At 41.0% G+C, this 17,969-nt stretch overlaps 1 protein-coding gene across 1 annotated transcript in view; it reads right to left on the reverse strand.

The window, feature by feature from the left end:
• The window catches only part of LOC132824531 (hatching enzyme 1.2-like), a 55,342-nt gene that overhangs the window by 1,222 nt on the left and 36,151 nt on the right, over positions 1-17,969 (reverse strand). Inside the window, exon 4 of the mRNA XM_060839165.1 lies at positions 7,038-7,119. Within this exon, the coding sequence (XP_060695148.1) occupies positions 7,038-7,119 (82 nt within the window). The remainder of the gene's footprint in view (positions 1-7,037; positions 7,120-17,969) is intronic.

A 17,969-nucleotide genomic window follows, 5' to 3' on the forward strand; every position in this document is an offset into this window, starting at 1 on the left:
ACAGAGAGGTATATGAGGTTATAAGCTGCACAGGAGGTTCACAGAGCAAGATCAACATTAGCGAGATCAATAATCATTTGAAGTTAAAAAGGAGCATTCAGCAGTCTAATACCAGCAAGGAAGAAGCTGTTCTTGAACCCATTGGTGTGTGTGTTCAAGCTTCTGCCTGATAGAAGAGGTTGGAAGAGAGCATTACCAGGATAGGAGAGGTCTTTGATGATGTTGGCAGCCTTTTCACGGCAGCAAAAAGTGTAAATTGAGTCCATGGATGGCAAGTTAACTTCCGTGATGGTCTGGACTGTGCACACAACCTTTTGTAGTTTCTTACGGCCCTGGGCAGAGCAGTGGCCATACCAAGCCATTATGCACACGGATACAATGCTTTCTATGGTACATCTGTAAAAGTTGGTGAGGGTCCTTATGGACATGCCAAATTTCCTAAGCTGCCTGAGGAAGAAGACATGTTGCTGTGTCTTCTTGACCATCACATTTATGTGGGAGGTCCACGACAGATTGCTAGTTTCTGTCACTCCTAAGAACCTGACAATCTTGACCCTCTCCACCTTAATTAAGGAAGAAGCACTGTTCTGATGTTTTAAAAGCAAGGAGTGCTAAGGGAATGAAGCATTAGTTAGGTGAGCAGGTCAGTGACTGTTATGCTTATTATTTATAATGTGAAGATTATATAGCTCCAAAATTAGCAACTCAACCTCTCTTATGAACACTAATGTTAAACTGTGCTTTTCATAAACAAGAGAAAGGCCAAGAGAAGATGAACTGATCATTTCCAAAACTTTGACAATGAATGTCATTGATCAGTTAATATAGAAAACTGGTGCAGGATTAGGCCATTTGGCCCTTTGACTCTGCACCACCATTCATCATGGCTGGTCATGCAATTTCAGTATCCCGCCATTAGCACATTTTCTCTGTACCCCTTGATCTCTTTAGCCACAAAGGCCACGTCCAGCTCACTCTTGAATATATAAAGTGAACTGGCCCCAATAACTTTTTGTGGGAGAGAATTTCATCGGTTCAAAATTCTGAATGAAAAAATTCTTCTTCATTTCAGTCCTGAATGGTTTACCTTAGTCTTAGACTGGGAACCCTAGTGCTGAATTTCCCCAACTTCTAGCCTGTCCAGTCCCATCAGGATTTTATATGTTTCTATGAGATCCCCTTCATTTTTCTAAATTCCAGCGAGTACAACACAGTATGATCAGACTCTTTCTCATTTGAAATTCTTTGTACGATTTCAAATTGCTGCCAGAAAAATATCTATTACTTATCATTCTTCTATTAAACTGTAACTTGCGTGTCTTGCACTTCTTATGCACTTTATGCCGTGTACGAATGTGTAGCTTGTGCTATCCACTGTAACACCCTCGGTCCTGAAGGAATGCTGTCTCGTTTTTACTGTATCAATTGTATATGGTAGAAATGACAAATAAAAAGCTACTCAACTACTCTACTCTACAAGCCCAATTGATCCAGTGTTTCTTCATATGTCAATCCTGCTGTCCCAGGTATTAATCTGGTGAATCTTCACTGGACTCCTTCAATAGCAAGAATGTCCTTCCTCAAACTAGCAGATCAAAACTGCACATAATCCTCAAAGTATTGCCAATAAAAACTTTGCAAAGAGACAAACACATCTCAACTGCAACAAAATTGTGATTACATTTGAATGATTAAGAATCTGATCTTGAGATACACAATGCCAATGCTGATGAAATAATCAAATGCCTCAATAAACTATTTCTATTTACAGAGTCTAGAAAAATCCTCCAGGAGTATAAAGATGCTTCAATTGTTCATGTGGCAAAGACACAGCAAGTTGTTTTATCTGTAAAAATCACTTAAAAATATATTTAATTATCACTGCTGGAATGATTCTTGCAAAAGATATTCAATCAGTTTAGTTTAAACATTGTTACGTAGATCCGACAAGTTAATGTTGGCTAGAAAGGAAGATGCACAACTGATATAATCTTTGCAGCCAGAGAAAAGCAGATTAGCAGCCAATATTTCTCCACTTATGAATTTCACTAAGTTCACAGTTAATTTCAAACTCATTCTAGGAACTCGTTTCCTAGTTTCTCATTTGGTTTGAAATGAACTACCTTGAAAATATTTACTAAGACAAAGGAAAATGTTTAAAAATGGCCCTGTGAAAAATCAGCTGCCAATTCACTACATGTTATATTCATTGTATTACATTCACTGAAATTCATTATAATAGTCAAACATAATGCTTTAAGTAAGGAAGATTGGATTAATTCTATCTTCTTCTTGACTATAAATGTTGCAATGCTTTATCAATGACCTTCCCTTCATCTTAAGATCAGAAGAGTGGATGTTCTCTGATGACTGCACAGTGCTCAGCACCACTTGCTGAGATAATGAAACTATCCTTGTCCAAATGTAGCAGTTCAGGCTTGGATTGTTAAGTATCAAATAAACATTCATGCCACATGAGTGCCAGGATCTGACCATCTCCAAAAAGAGAATATCTAACTATTGTCCATTAAAATTCAATAGTAATAATGCCACTAAATACACCACTATCAAATTCCAGGAGGTTGCCACTGTCCTGAATCTGAAGTGGATTAGTTATTGTTGCTGCAAGACCAATTCAGAGGCTAGGAATTCTGGGGTGAGTAACTCACCTCCTGATTCCCCAAAGCCTGTCTACCACACAAATGGAATGCACTGACCATCACCAATATAAGACAATCTAACCACTGCTTCTTGACATTCAATGATGGTGACATCACTGAATCCCCCATTATCAACATCTTGGAGGTTATTAACCAGAACCTCAACTGGACTCACCACATAAATACAGTGGTGACAAGACCAGGTCAGAGGCTAGGAATACTGTAGAGATTAACTCAAATCCTGACTCCCCAAAGCGTGTTCCATCATTGACAAGGCACAAATAAGCAGTGTGATGAAATACTTTCCGCTTGCCCAGAAGGGTGCAGCTCCAACAACACATGAGAACCTTAATACCATCAAGGACAGAGCTACCGCTTGATTGGTATCCAATGTAATATTTTTAACATTAACTCCTGGTATCACTAAAACAATGTAGCAGCACTGTACATCATTTACAAGATGCATTGCATTGACTCACCAAAGCTCCTTTGATGACATCTTTCAAACTCACTGACACTAATTATTTGAGTTATTGTTATAGAGAATGAAGCTTAGCAGATAAGGAGAAGTTGAGAGGAGAGGCAGTCAATGCAAGACTGACCGTGTTGTATTTAAATGAACTCTGTATTCAAAACAAAGTAAATGAGCTTGTAGCGCAGAATGAAATTGGTAGATACGTTGCTGTGGACATCAGAGAGACATGGCTGCAAGTGCATCAGGGCTGGACACTAAATATCCAAAGACACATATCCTATCTAGAGGACAGGCTGATGGGCAGAGGGTTGCCATGTTAGTAAGAAACAAAATTAAACTGCATGGTAAAATAGGGTGGAGTCATCACGTCTTCATCATGGAGAAGTTATGCCTTTCAAATCTGTTCAAATTCTCTGAGGAGGTTATGAGCAAATTAGACAAAGAAGAACCAGTGAACATGTTCTGTTCAGATTTACAGAAGGCCTTTGACAAGGTACCAGAAAGGAGGCTGCTAAATAAGAGCCCATGGTGTTTGGGCAAGATACTGGCATGGATTGAGAATTGTCTGGCTGGCAGAAGGCAGAAAGTGGGGATAAAGAGGTCATTTTTCACAATGGCAGCCAGTGACTAGTGAACTTCTGCAGGGGTCAGTGTTGGGACCACAACTATTCATGTCATACATTAACAATCTGGACGAATGAACTGAGAGCATTGTTGATAAGTTTGCAGATGACACAAAGATGAGGGAAGGACAGATAGATTTGAGGAGACAGGAAGGATACAAAAGACTTGGGTGGGCTAGGAGATTGAACAAAGTAATGACATATGGAATACCATGTGGGAAACTGAGAGGTTATGCACTTTGGTAGGAAGAATAGAGGTATAGACTATTTTGTAAATGGGGAAAGTCTTCAGGAATTTGAAGCGCAATAGGACTTTGAAGTCTAGTTCAGGATTATGTTAAGATTAACAAGTAGGTTCATTTGGCAGTTTGGAAGGCAAATGCAATGTTAGCATTCATTTCAAGAGGACTAGAATACAAGAGCAGGGATGTGCAGCTGAAACTGTTCAGGGTCTGGTCAGACTGCATTTAAACTATTTTGAGCAGTTTTGGGCCTTGTATCTAAGAAAGGATGGGCTCATGTTGGAGGTGGTCCAGAGGTTTACAAGAATAATTCCAGAGATGAAGGGCTTATTATATGAAGAAAGGTTGAGGACTCTGTACCTGACGGAGTTTAGAAGAATGAGGAGATCTCATTGACATTTACAGAATACCGAGAGGCCTGGATAGAGTGGAAGTGAAAAAAATGTTTCCTTGAATACGTCAGACTAAAATCTGAACACAGCCTATGAGTGAAGGGATGACCCTTGAGAATAAAGATGGTGTGCAATTTCTGGTTGATGAATCTGTGGAACTCATTGTCACAGAAGGCTGTGGGGGGCCATATCATTAAGTGCATTTAAAACAGTGCAGAAGCAAGGGGAACAAAGGTCATGAAGAGAAGGCAGGTGAATGGAGTTGAATAGAGAAGCATACTCATATGGGCAAAATGGTCTAAGTCTGCTCCTACATCTTTTGGTCTTATGGTCTCCTAAAATGTTTCCCTCCCTTTTTGAACAATTTTGTCACATCTGCAGTTTTCCAATCCCCTCGGACTTTACCAGCATCTGTGGATTCATGAAACATCACTATCAATGCAACCACTCTCTCTGCAGCGTAAAGACTTTGGATGCAACCTATTAGGTTCACGGATTGCTTTAGCTTCATTCATTTCCCGAGCACCTATCCTTTAATCAATCCTGTACCATGGTAACATTTCAAACTTAACACTTTCATGATCATAACAGATGCCTCTGATGAAATGGATATAATAGATCACCATATAAAAGATGAATACACTCACCAAATGTGTGATAGCTCTTTTAAGAATATGGAAAAAAAATGATATGGAGGAGGTGAAAAATGACATATTTGGGTATGAAACTATTAATACCTCCTGATAAATTGGAAGTTTATAGTCGTTTATATAAGTAATTTCTGTAAAAGTAGATACAATATTTAAATTTGCCTAAAGCAGAGCAAATCTTGTTGAAAAATTAAAGATCTTGAAAATCTGCTAGAATTTGGGTTTGCCAAGAAGTATTAACAGCCAATATTTTGACTCAGATTATTATAGTTAACTGTGGTCTTGTGAAGCTTAGACATTCATCACAATTCGTCACATCATGCCATGGAGCATCCCCTACGCTTTCACAAAAAATCTCTGTTGGATTCCCTGAGAAACATGACTTTGATGGGATGACACTTAATTTCCTACCCCTTGCATACTTCTGGTATGTAGATGATACTTTCTTATATTGCATTCCCAGCTGCACTTCAGAATTTCCTTGCAGGTTTTATGGGCTTCATCCTGTGTTCAAATCCACACTTGAAACTGAATACTCAAATGAGCTCCTTTTCCCTAATGTCCTAGTTAAGAAATAAGCCAGGGCTTTTCTGCCTTTTGTAAACATATCTCTGCCAGTTAATAGTCATGTTGGAATTCATGCAATTGCATTCACTATGCAGCCTGCCCTATCATTAATCTCTTAAATAGGGCCCAAACCATTTGTTGACCATGCAAGTTTAATGCTGAAATACATCACATCAAAGCCATCCCATGGGATAATGGCTACTGTGCTAATTTCTTGCTGTATATCACGCAAACTCATGAATGGCTCAGGGACCATTCCCTTTGGTCCTGAAAAGTTCTAAGTCTACCTCAGATTACTCTGGAAATGTGACACATCGCAAAAGTTTGAGCAGCATGTGAAGCTAGCTGTTCATGCTGCTCCTGTGCAACAACAACACAATGATGCTGCAACCAAGGTGAAAGAATTCTCTCCAAAACACAAATGAACAATGGGATCTATGAATTTCAGTGCTGGTGTGATGCCAAGTATATGGACTGTAAATTGTAAAGACTGACAAAATGTATCAAATATCATATCCTTTCACTGTTTGCAACAAGCCACATCAAACCAGCTGGCACTTGCAAACTTGTGACATAGTGTCCAATACTAGGTGTGACTGCACAATTGGACAACATTTGCTGCATAATCCTGAGTGTGTGACAGATTAAGTTGCCAATCAATTTCAGATTGTCACTTGATCTGGCAGGGTGGCACACTTGTGTATACTGGAAGCTACACATATTAATGCACAGAGCCCTGTTATTTGTAGTCAGAAAGAACATACCTTTTTCAACTCAAAATCAATGACGAACATTCAATGGCTCATTTTAAAGGGAAATGCCTTCATCAAACAGTGTCAACCTACCTGGTTTAAAATTTAAGCAAAGCCAATCATTCACTGCCAATCATCATTTAGCTGGTGCATTTTCCATGGTCATGCCTCCACCAGCTTGCCATCAAGCTTGCAGTCTCCTCTCACAATGTGTAAATGTTGATTTTTCTCTTAAATTGTTATTCGTTCAAATTATTTTTATTACTGTAAGACAAACAGCTTCACCAAAAGAGTGTCTCTTTTCCAGCAGTACTGAAGTTCTATACTATTAAATAACTATATTATTCTTAAGTGTTCCTTCTTCCATTGTTGGTCCCCTTTTTAACTCCTACTTGCATGAATAGACCCTGAAAGGATCATATTACAAATATAGTCTGACCCATATTATGGGGAAATATCACAAATTATAGCCAGGAATTTTGTTATATCTTTGTCTGCTCAGTTGCTGGTCTACACAGAACTCGATTCTACAAATCACAAAACCCCTGCTCACACTGGCTACATTTTTAATAGTTATTGTGACAGACAAAAGAAGTTTTGCCAAAATATCTGACCTATGCCCTGTACTAGTTTTGTTTGCATACTATTATAAAATTTACACGTAAGCTGTACTTACTTTCCATAATGCATAATTGATCCATAATCATATGGGAATCCCATGTTATTAGACTGTTTTGTTTTAAAATTACCATAACTACCTGTAAAAATAACATGGCAAATTAAATTGAATTAAGCTCATTTGCACAGTTGAAAAATATCAAATACTATATATGAAAATAATATCTTCTCAAAACATTCATCCAGAAACATTACTGGTAAGACTGAACAATCAATTGTCAGTTAAAGGCAGCAGTTCCATGTGTAACACAATTGAGGTGTTTGTGCTGTTGCTGATTTGCCTCAAAATTTCTATCTGAATTGATCATTATTCAAAGCTTTGAAAGCAGGTTTGCCTTTGAGCAGAGAATCAACCATGAGGGTTAAGTGGAATTTTTGGCTATCAGGTCTGTATTAAATGGATTTATTCACTTAAGTGTACAGTTAGATAAGTATCTATGTTTTTATTCTTCTGCAGTTCTCTGCCCAAAGTCAGGCCTGACTCACAGAGTCATGGGTAGGGCAAGGAGGAAGATCCTGTATCTACCCTGGACAGAATAATGATTGAATGCTGTGCTGTTGGCAACAATCTCATTCACAATAGCTACCTCCCAGAATGCATGATTCTGTAGCAATGTACACTTTTACACGAGGCTTTAGTCCTGGAGCTGAGAGTGGTGATAGCAGAAGTTCTAATTTTCTTTATGGCTGGCCAGGAAACTCTCCCATTCTTACCATCTGGCATTAGTGTATGGTAAAAGAACTTGCTGATACTCAAACTGTATGGTCATGTTATGATTCATCTTCATATCATTTACACTGATCAACACAGAAGTTCACTGACCGATGCCATTACATTTTTTAAAATTTTGCATCTCTGAATGCTTCACCTTGGTGCTGCTCAGCTGGAAGCAGTGGTTGAGAATAATACCCATTGTGTGAGATTACCTTGATGTAATGTTTGGTGGTCCAAAGTCTAAAGGTTTGAGGCTCATGGCCTGGTATATCCCCCACCGTGGTTCAATGGAGAATGCAGGAGGGCATACCAGGAGCAGCACTATGCATATCTAAAAATGAGGTGTCAACCTGATGAAGCTACGAAACATGTCTAGAGTCACAGAGATGTATGGCACAGAAACAGACTCTTTGGTGCAACTTATCTATTCGGACCAAATATGCTAAATTAATCTAGTCCCATTTGCCAGCACTTGGCCCAAATTCCTCTCAACCCTTCCTATTTATGTACCCATCCAGGTCTCTTTTAAATGTTGGAATTGTATCTGCCTCCTCCAGTTCATGTGACAGCTCATTTCATACACAGACCATTCTTTATGAGAAAAAGTTGCTCCTTAAGTCCCTTTCCTCTCTCACCCCAAACTTGTGCCCTCGAGCTCTGGATTTTCCCAATCCAGGGTAAAGACCTTATCTATTGACCCTCCACATGCCCGTCATGATTTTATAAATCTCTGTAAGGTTGCCCCTCAGCCTCTGATGCTCCAGGTAAAACAGTCCCAGCCTATTCAGCCTCTCCCAAAAGCTCAAACTCTCTAACCTTGGCAGCATCCTTGTAAATCTTTTCCAAATGCTTTCAAGTTTCACAACATCCTTCCTGTAGGACGGAGACCAGAATTGTACACAATATTCCAAAAGCAGCCTAACCAATGTAAAGCTGCAACTTGACCTCCTAACCCCTATACTGAATGCGCTGACTAATAAGGAAAGCATACTAAATACCTTCTTCACTATGCTATCTATCTGAGATTCTACTTTCAAGGAACTATGAATTTGCACTCCAAGGTCTCTTTGTTCAGCAACACTCCCCAGGATCTTACCAATAAGTGTATAAGTCCTATCCTTGTTTGCCTTTCCAAAATGCAACACCTCATGTTTATTTAAATTAAACTCCATCTGCCACTCCTCAGCCCATTGGCCCATCTGGTCAAGATCTTGTTGTAATCTGAGGTAACATTCTTCACTGTCCCCTACACCTTCAATTTTGGTCTCATCTGCAAACTTAATAACTGTACTTGCGATGTTCACATCCAAATCATTTATATAAATCACAAAAAGCATTGGGCCCAGCACCAATCCTTGTGGCACACCACTGGTCATATGCTTCCAGTCTGGAAAGCAACCCTCCACCACCACCCTCTGTCTTCTACCTTCAAGCCAGTTCTGAATCCAAATGGCTAGTTCTCCTGTATTCCATGTGATCCAACCTTGCTCACCAGTCCACCATGAGGAACCTTGTTGAATGCCTTACTGAACTCCATATAGATCATGTCCACTGCTCTGCCCTCATCAATCCTCTTTGTTACTTATTCAAAAAACTCAATTAAGTTAGTGAGACATGATTTCCCATGCACAAAGCCATGCTAACTAGCCCAAATACGGTTTCGAAACAGTTTCTACCCTTCTGTTGTTAGAATACTAAATAGACTCAGAAACTCTAACATTCACCTGTACCTATGTTTTTGTTTTGCCACTCTTTGCCTATTATTTACTAATCTATGCCACTTAACTATGTGATCTGCCTGTATTGCTCGTAAGACAAAGCTTTTCACTGTGTCTCAGTACACGCGACAATAAATTCAATTCAGTTCAATTAAATTCAAATACACGTATCCCTCCAACAATTTGCCCATCACAAATGTCAGGCTCACCGGTCTATAGTTCCCTGGCTTTTCCTTTCCATCCTTCTTAAATAGTGGCAACATGTTAACCAACTTCCAGTCTTCCAGCATCTCATCTGTGCCTATTGATGGTTCAAATATCTCAGCAAGGGGCCCTAGCTTCCCACTGACTTCTAGGGTACACTTGTTTAGGTCCTGAGGATTTTTTGATCTTTATGCATTTTAAGACAATCAGCACCTCCTCTGCAATATGGACATTTTTCAAGATGTCACCATTTGGGTGTTGGTTTGCTGGCTGAGCTACAAATCTTCTCAAACCTCAATGTCACCATCTATTTCACCACATTCTGTATCTTCCATGTCCTTCTACACAGTAAACACTGATGCAAAATGCTTATTTAGTATCTCCTGTGGTTTCACACAAAGGCTGCCTTACTGATCTTTGAGGAGCCTTATTCTCTCCCTAATTACCCTTTTGTCCATAATGTTTTTTATAAAATCCCTTTGGATTCTCCTGAACCTTATTTGCCAAAGCTATCTCATGTCCCCTTTTTGCCCTCCTGATTTCCTTCTTGGGTATATTCCTACTGCCTTTATACTCTTCTAAGGATTCTCTCGATCTATGCTGTCTATACTTGACATTTGCTTTCTTCTTTTTCTTGATCAAAACCTCAATTTTTTTTAGTATCTAAGATTCCCTATACTTACCAGCCTTTCATTTCACCCTAACAGGAACATAATGTCTCTGGGCTCTCGTTATCACATGTTTGAAGGCTTCCCATTTTCCAGCCATCTCTTTATCTGCACCCAATCAACTTTTGAAAGTTCTTGCCTAATACTGTCAAAATTGGCATTCCTCCAATTTAGAACTTCAACTTTTAGGTCCTGTCTATCCTTTTCCATCACTACTTTAAAACTAACAGAAGTATGGTCACTGGCCCCAAAGCGCTCCCCCACTGACACCTCAGGCACTTGCCCTACCTTATTTCCCAAGAGTAGGTCAGGTTTTGCACTTCTCTAGTAGGTACATCCACATACTGAATCAGAAATACTTAACATTATCTCTCCATTCAGACCCTTAACACTATGGCAGTCCCAGTCTATTTTTGAAAAGTGAAAATTCACTACCACTACCACCCTGTCATTCTTACAGATAACTGAGATCTCCTAACAAATTTGTTTCTCAATTTCTCTCTGACTATTGGGGAGTCTATAGTACAATTCCAAAAAGGTAATCATGCCTTTCTTATTTCTCAGTTTCCCCCAAACCTCCCTAGACATATTCCCAGGAATATCATCCCTAAGTACAGCTAGAAGGTCGATCGCTTCTCAAAAAGCCACTTCTCCTCCTCTCTTGCATCCCTTTCTATCCTTCATATAGCATTTATATCCTGGAAAATTAAGCTGCCAGTCCTGTCTATCCCTGAGCCACGTGTCTGTATTTGCTATGATATCCCAGTCCCAACAGAGTTCCTAACTCTGCCTTCCCAGTAAGGCCTTTTGCATTGAAATAAATGAAGTTTCATTTACCTCGTTCTCTACTTCATTTTTGCCTGCCCTAACTGTTTATCTTGCTCCTTGTCCCAACTGTACCAGTCTCAGACTGATCTGTTTCCTCACTATCTTCCTGGGTTCTATTCCTCTCCATCTTACCCATTTAAATCCTCCCAAGCAGCTCTAGCAAATCTCCCTTCCAGTGTATTAGACCCCTTCCAATTCAGGTGCAATCCATCCTTCTTATACAGGTCACTTCGACCCCAGAACAGATTCCAATGATCCAAAAATGTGAACCCCTCTCCCCTGCACCAGCTCCTCAGCCATGCATTCATCTGCACTATCCTCCTACTCCTACCCTCACTAGCTCAGAGCACTGAGATAATCCAGATATTACTATCCTCGAGGACGTCCTTTTTAAATTCCTGCCTAAGCTCCTATACTCTCCCTACGGAATCTCATCCTTTTCGCTTCCAATGTCATTAGTTCAAACATATTCAACAGCGTCCTGCTGGTACCACTCCCTTTTGAGAAAATTCGGCAGTTTCTCCAAGATATCCTTGATCCTGACACCAGGGAGGTAACACACCAATCTGTGCCTCTGACTAGAGAGTCCCCTATTTCAATCGATCGCTTAGAAACTGACGTACACCTTGTTACATTTGAGCCAGCCTCAGTACCAGAAACTTGGATGTTTGTGTTACATTGCTCTGAGAGTCCATCACCCCCTCCATTTTCCAAAACAGCATATTTATTTGAGATGTGGATAGCCACAGAGGACTTCTGCACTACCTGCCTCCCTCCCCTACCTTTGCTGGGAGTAACCATCTATCTGACTGTATCTGCAGTTTTTCTCCCTTCCTATAATTGCCATCCATCACACCCACTAGCTCTTGTAAATTCCTCATTGCCTCTGCTGCTCCAACTGATCCATGCGATCTGATAGGATTTGCAACCAAACACACTTACTACAGACACATCATCAGTAACAAGGAATCACTCCCTAATCTCCCACATCCAACAAGGCCATCTTTGCACCTCAATAGTTTATAGGAAACAGTACAGTCTTACTGTTCTAAAAAACACTGCTCCAGCCAAACTTAGTATTTATGCTTTATATTTTTAAATTTTAATCAAGAGATGGATCTCAATAAAACAAACCCACTCTACTGACTATTAAAAAAAACTACTTGCATACCAAACAGCATAAGCAACAAGTAATAAACAGACCTTGTTGTTTTTGAGGACAGCATGAAACATGCTGATATGCTCGAACAGGTTGATGTTATAAAGGAGGATATGCTGAAAATTTTGAAAAACATGAGGGAAGATAAGCCCCCGAGCCAGACGGGATATACCCAAGGTTGCTATAGGAAGTGAGGGAAGAGATTTGGCAATGATCTTTGCATCCTACCTGTCCACTGGAGTAGTACCAGATGATTAGAGGGTTGCAAATGTTATTCCCTTATTCAAGAAAGGGAATAGGGATAGCCCTGAGAATTACAGACCAGTCAGTCTTATGTCAGTGGTGGGTAAATTATTGGAGAGGATTCTGAGAGACAGGATTTATGATTATTTGGAAAAGTATTAGAAGTAATCAGCATGGCTTTGTGAGGAGCAGGTCATGCCTCACAAGCCATATTCAATTCTTTGAGGATGTGACAAAACATATTGATGAAAACAGAGCAGTGGATATGGTGTACATGGATTTTAGCAAGGCATTTGATAAGGTTTCCCATGGTAGGCTCATTCAAACAGTATGGAGGCATTGGTTACAAGGAAATTGGCTGTCTGGATATAGAATTGGCTGGCCCATAGAAGATAGAGGGCGATAGTAAATAGAAAGTATTCAGCCTGGAGCTCAGTGACCACTCGTGTTTAGATTAGATGACTTACAGTGTGGAAACAGGCCCTTCGGCCCAACAAGTCCACACCGACCCACCGAAGTGCAACCCACCCATACCCCTACATATACCCCTTACGTAACACTACGGGCAATTTAGCATGGCCAATTCACCTGACCCGCACATCTTTGGACTGTGGGAGGAAACCGGAGCACCCGGAGGAAACCCACGCAGACACGGGGAGAACGTGCAAACTCCACACAGTCAGTCGCCTGAGGCGGGAATCGAACCCAGGTCCCTGGCGCTGTGAGGCAGCAGTGCTAACCACTGTGCCACCGTGCCACCCCTAACCACTGTGCCACCGTGCTGCCCCTAACCACTGTGCCACCGTGCCGCCGTGTTCTGCAGGGATTTGTTCTAACACCTCTGCTCTTTGTTATTTTTATAAATGACTCAGATGAGGAAGTGGAATGGTGGGTTAATAAGTTAATTGATGACTCGCAGGTTGATGGCATTATGGATAGTGTGGAGGGCTGTTGTAGGTTGCAATGGGATCTTGACAGGATGCAGAGATGGGCTGAGAAGTGGCAGTTGGAGTTCAATCTGGAAAAGTGTGAAGGGATCCATTTTGGAAGGTCGAATTTTAATGCAGAATACAGGGTTAAAGGCAGGGTTCTTGGCAGTATGGAGGAACAGAGGGACATTGGGGTCTATGTCCTCAACGTTTCCACGCAAATTGATAGGTTTGTTAAGAAGGCGTATGGTGTGTTGACTTTCATGAGCAGGAGGATTGAATTTAAGAGCTGCAAGGTAATGCTGCAACTCTATAAAGCCCTGGTTAGACCATATTCGGAATATTGTGTTCAGTTCTGGTCACCTCATTATATGGAAGCTCTAGAGAGAGTGCTAAGGAGATTTACCAGGAAACTTCCTGGACTGGAGAGCATGTCTCATTAAGAAAGGTTGAGGGAGCTAGGGCTTTCCTCATTGAAGTGAAAAAGGATGAGTGGTGACTTGATAGAAGTGCCCACCACAGGCAATTGTCTGTGCGGAGTCTGCACATTCTCCCCGTGTCTGCATGGGTTTTCTCCAGGTGCTCCGGTTTCCTCCCGTAGTCCAAAGATGTGCAGGTTAGGTGAATTGGCCATGCTAAATTGCCCATAGTGTTAGGTGAAGAGGGGAATGGGTCAATGTGGGCTTGTTGGGCCAAAGGGCCTGTTTCCACACTGTAAGTCATCTAATCTAAAATGTGTACATGATGATGAGATGATGTGAAGGTGCCGGTGTTGGACTGGAGTGGACAAAGTTAAAAATCCCACAGATCAGGTTATAATCCAACAGGTCTATTTGGAAGTACTAGCTTTTAGAGCGCTGTTTCTTCAGCAATAGCCTGCTCAGTGCCACTCAGTTTGTGTTCTGCCAGGGCCACTCAGTTCCTTACTTCATTGTAATCTTAGATCAAACATGGACAAAAGAGCTGAATTCCGTAAGTGGTTGAAATTGACAGTCCTTGACATCAAGGCCATATTCACGAAGCGTAGCATGGTTGTGGTTCTTGGGAGGTCAGTCATCTCAGCTCCAGGACATCTCTTCATGGGTTCCTCAGGGTAGTGTCCTAGGGCCCACCATCTGCAGCTGCTTCATCAATGACCTTCCCTCCATCATAAGGTTAGAAGAGGGGATGCTCGCCAATAATTGCATAATGTTCAGCACCATTTGCAACTCCTCAAAGCAGTCCATGTTCAAATGCAATGGGATCTGGACAGTATCCAGACTTGGGCTGACAAGTGACAAGTTACATTCGCACCGGCATAATTGCAAGGCAATGACCATCCCCAATAAGGGACAATCTAACCACTAAACCTTGACATTCAATGGTATTACAATCACTAAATCCCCCACCATCAACATTCTGGGGATTATCAATTACCAGAAACTCAACTGGACTCACCACATAAACACAGTGGCTAAAAGATCAGGTCAGAAGCTAGGAATATTGCAGAGAGTACCTCAAATTCTGACTGTCCAAAGTGGCTCCACTACCTCCAAGGCACAAACAAGGAGTATGATGAAACATTTCCCACTTGCCTGGATGAGTGCAGCTCCAACAAAACTCAAGAAGTTTAACACCATCAAGGCCAAAGTAGTCCATTTGCTTAACACCACATCCACAAGGATCCATTCCTTCCACTACCAGTGTTCAGTAGCAGCACTGTGTACTATCTCCGAGATGCACGGCAGAAATTCACCAAAGATCCTCAGACAGCATCTTCCAAGATCCACAACTCTTGCATTTAGAAGTATAAGGGCACTAAATACATGGGAATACCACCACCTGTACGTTCCCCTCCAAGCAACTCACCATCCTGACTTGGAAATATCATCACCGTTCTCTCACTGTCGCTGGGTGAAAATGCTGGAATTCCCTCTCTAAGGGCACTGTGGGTCATCTACACTGACATGGACTGCAGTGCTTCAGGAAGGCAGTACACCATCACCTTATCAAGGGCAACTAGGGTGAGGCAATAAATTCTGATCCAGCATATGATTCCCATGTCCTCCATGTAACTTCTAAGGGCTGCCACTTACTTGTCTCAATCAGTCTTGCCCTGTTTGACCACAATTGCCATTCAGTCTCGATTATCAATGCCTCTTCTCCTGTGGTTCAATGATTCCTCCCATACAAGAAGCAGCTCCTTCTCAATCCATATCCACCAGGAACACAATTTCACATGGTGCACACTCATTTTAATGGTTATGAATCTGAAGTCTTATAATTATCATTTGCTGATTACTTATTCCTAAAGGTGCACTGAATTCTGAAATTGTCATTTTAATGAATACTCATGACACACTAACACATTATGTCAATTAATTCTCAATCCACAGCAATTTCATATCCATTTTCGCCCCACTATTGAAAAGTTGGCACTTCATCTCCCATTCAATTAAAGGCATCACGGGGTATGGGTAGAAAGCAGGAATATGGTGCTGAGACTGAAGTTCAGCCACAAACATGTTTAAGAGTGAAGCAGGCTCAAAGGACCTGAATGGCCTACCACTGTTCCTAGTTTTTATGTTTCTAAATGCTCATTTCCATCTCACTTCATGCTTCTGGGCTTCACAACATTTGCCCACGAGAGTGGAAACATAATGTGCAATTAATTCTGATGGCATTGCATAAATGCTGCAGCAGTTTCTTCTCTTTCAAAGATGGTGAAAATAAAGATGCAGAGATGTCTATTCTGGCACTTAAGGCATCTTCCCAAAGGATACCAGTATTATTTTGGTCTCAAGAGGCCTGTATGTGCCATCATCAAGTACATAATCTGTAGGCCACAAAGTAGCTGGAGAACCAAAAGATTGCTGTATGTCATGAATGGCCTAAATGTTGCTAGCCTGTTTCAAATGTACTCTTCCACTTGTAATACTGCATGTTTCCTTGAAATATAGCTGGGAAGTGAGCCTTCAGGTTGATTAGCCTCATCCATTGCTGAGTGAAGTGTGTGTGAGAGGGGCAAGTGGAGAGTGAATTAAGGTAACTTGAGTGATAATGGAGAAAATGAAAAATAAGACTACATATAAGAATGCTGGGGGAGGGGATGGGAAGGAAGCTGCTTAACTCAATACACCAAAAGAGAGATAATGAGACTAACAGCATCACGAAGATGGCATAGTGAAGTGATAGAAATATGGCCCAAATTTATTGTGGGGCAGGGTCTCAAACTCCAAGATAAGAGTCAGGGGCAACCACCCTGGCTGGCTTTTCCCATTGTTATTTACCAACTGTCAGCCCATTCACAGAGGATTGTGTCTCCATTTGGAAGAAACTCCTACCCCTGAGAGCAATTGACTAATCAAACTAGTCAAGCCTATCTTGACAGCACCTTCCAAACTTGCAACCTCTATCACCAGAAGAACAAGGGCTGCAGATGAACAGGAGAACCATTCCCCTCCAAATCACTTATCACCTTGAGTTGGAATTATATTGCAATGCCTTCATTGTTGGTCGGAATTCTGAAACTTCTGAAACAGCATTGTGGATGTACCTATATGTTGGGACTGCAGCAAGAATATGGCTCACTGCCTCCTTTTTAAAGGCAACTGGAGATGGGCAACAGATGTTGGCCTTGACCGTAACAAGCAGATCCCACAAAATAATAATTAAAAACAAACTATCTTGTTTCAGAATCAGCACTGGGAGTAGTGACTAACTCTGGGACTACAGTCAGAGGAGCCCTGAAGTTCAAGATCTTGTTCAGGCCAGGACCTGCTGAGCAAGGTGAGAGCTGGGATTTTCAGAGCTGGCTAAAGGTCAAATGTGGGGCATGGGATCCGAAAAGGAGACACCCTACCCTTGCCCATCTTGTCAGGTTTTGCCAGATTAAAGATCAGCAATTATTAATTAAATTTGTCAATGACATCTTCTCGAAGGTAACTAGGGATGCATAATTAATTATATTAATGCCTACATCCCATTAAGTGACTAAGATAAAGTAACAAGGCCAAAACTGATAGACAATTATTAATACAAATAACCAACCAGTTACACATACATACTGACATAATAAGAGTGCAGAACATAGCAAGGATTTCCCACAGTCATGAATTGCACACAGTTCATATCAAGCAAGAGTGCTTGTAAATTGCGAGTGGTTTCTGTCCATCAATATGCAGCTGATGTGCAAAAAATGATTTATGTAACTTTGTGCCACATTCCCAGGGAGCTGTCAAGATACAAACCTTCTATGAATATCATTCCTTCTTTAGCTCTTATAGATCTCTTTTAGACTTAAGAAATGACTGTGAGGAAACAAAGGACAATCATTCAAACGTGGCTGAAAACACTTGCAAGGAACTGATGAGACTAAATCAAGAATAGTTTCTCTGACAAGTAAGTATGTCTTTTAGAAATCGACTAACATGCTTTATGCTTACTGCAGGTGACTAGACTGTTCTAGATCTGCACTTCACCAGCCA

Source organism: Hemiscyllium ocellatum, chromosome 18 (assembly GCF_020745735.1).
Source record: "Hemiscyllium ocellatum isolate sHemOce1 chromosome 18, sHemOce1.pat.X.cur, whole genome shotgun sequence".
Taxonomy (NCBI): domain Eukaryota; kingdom Metazoa; phylum Chordata; class Chondrichthyes; order Orectolobiformes; family Hemiscylliidae; genus Hemiscyllium; species Hemiscyllium ocellatum.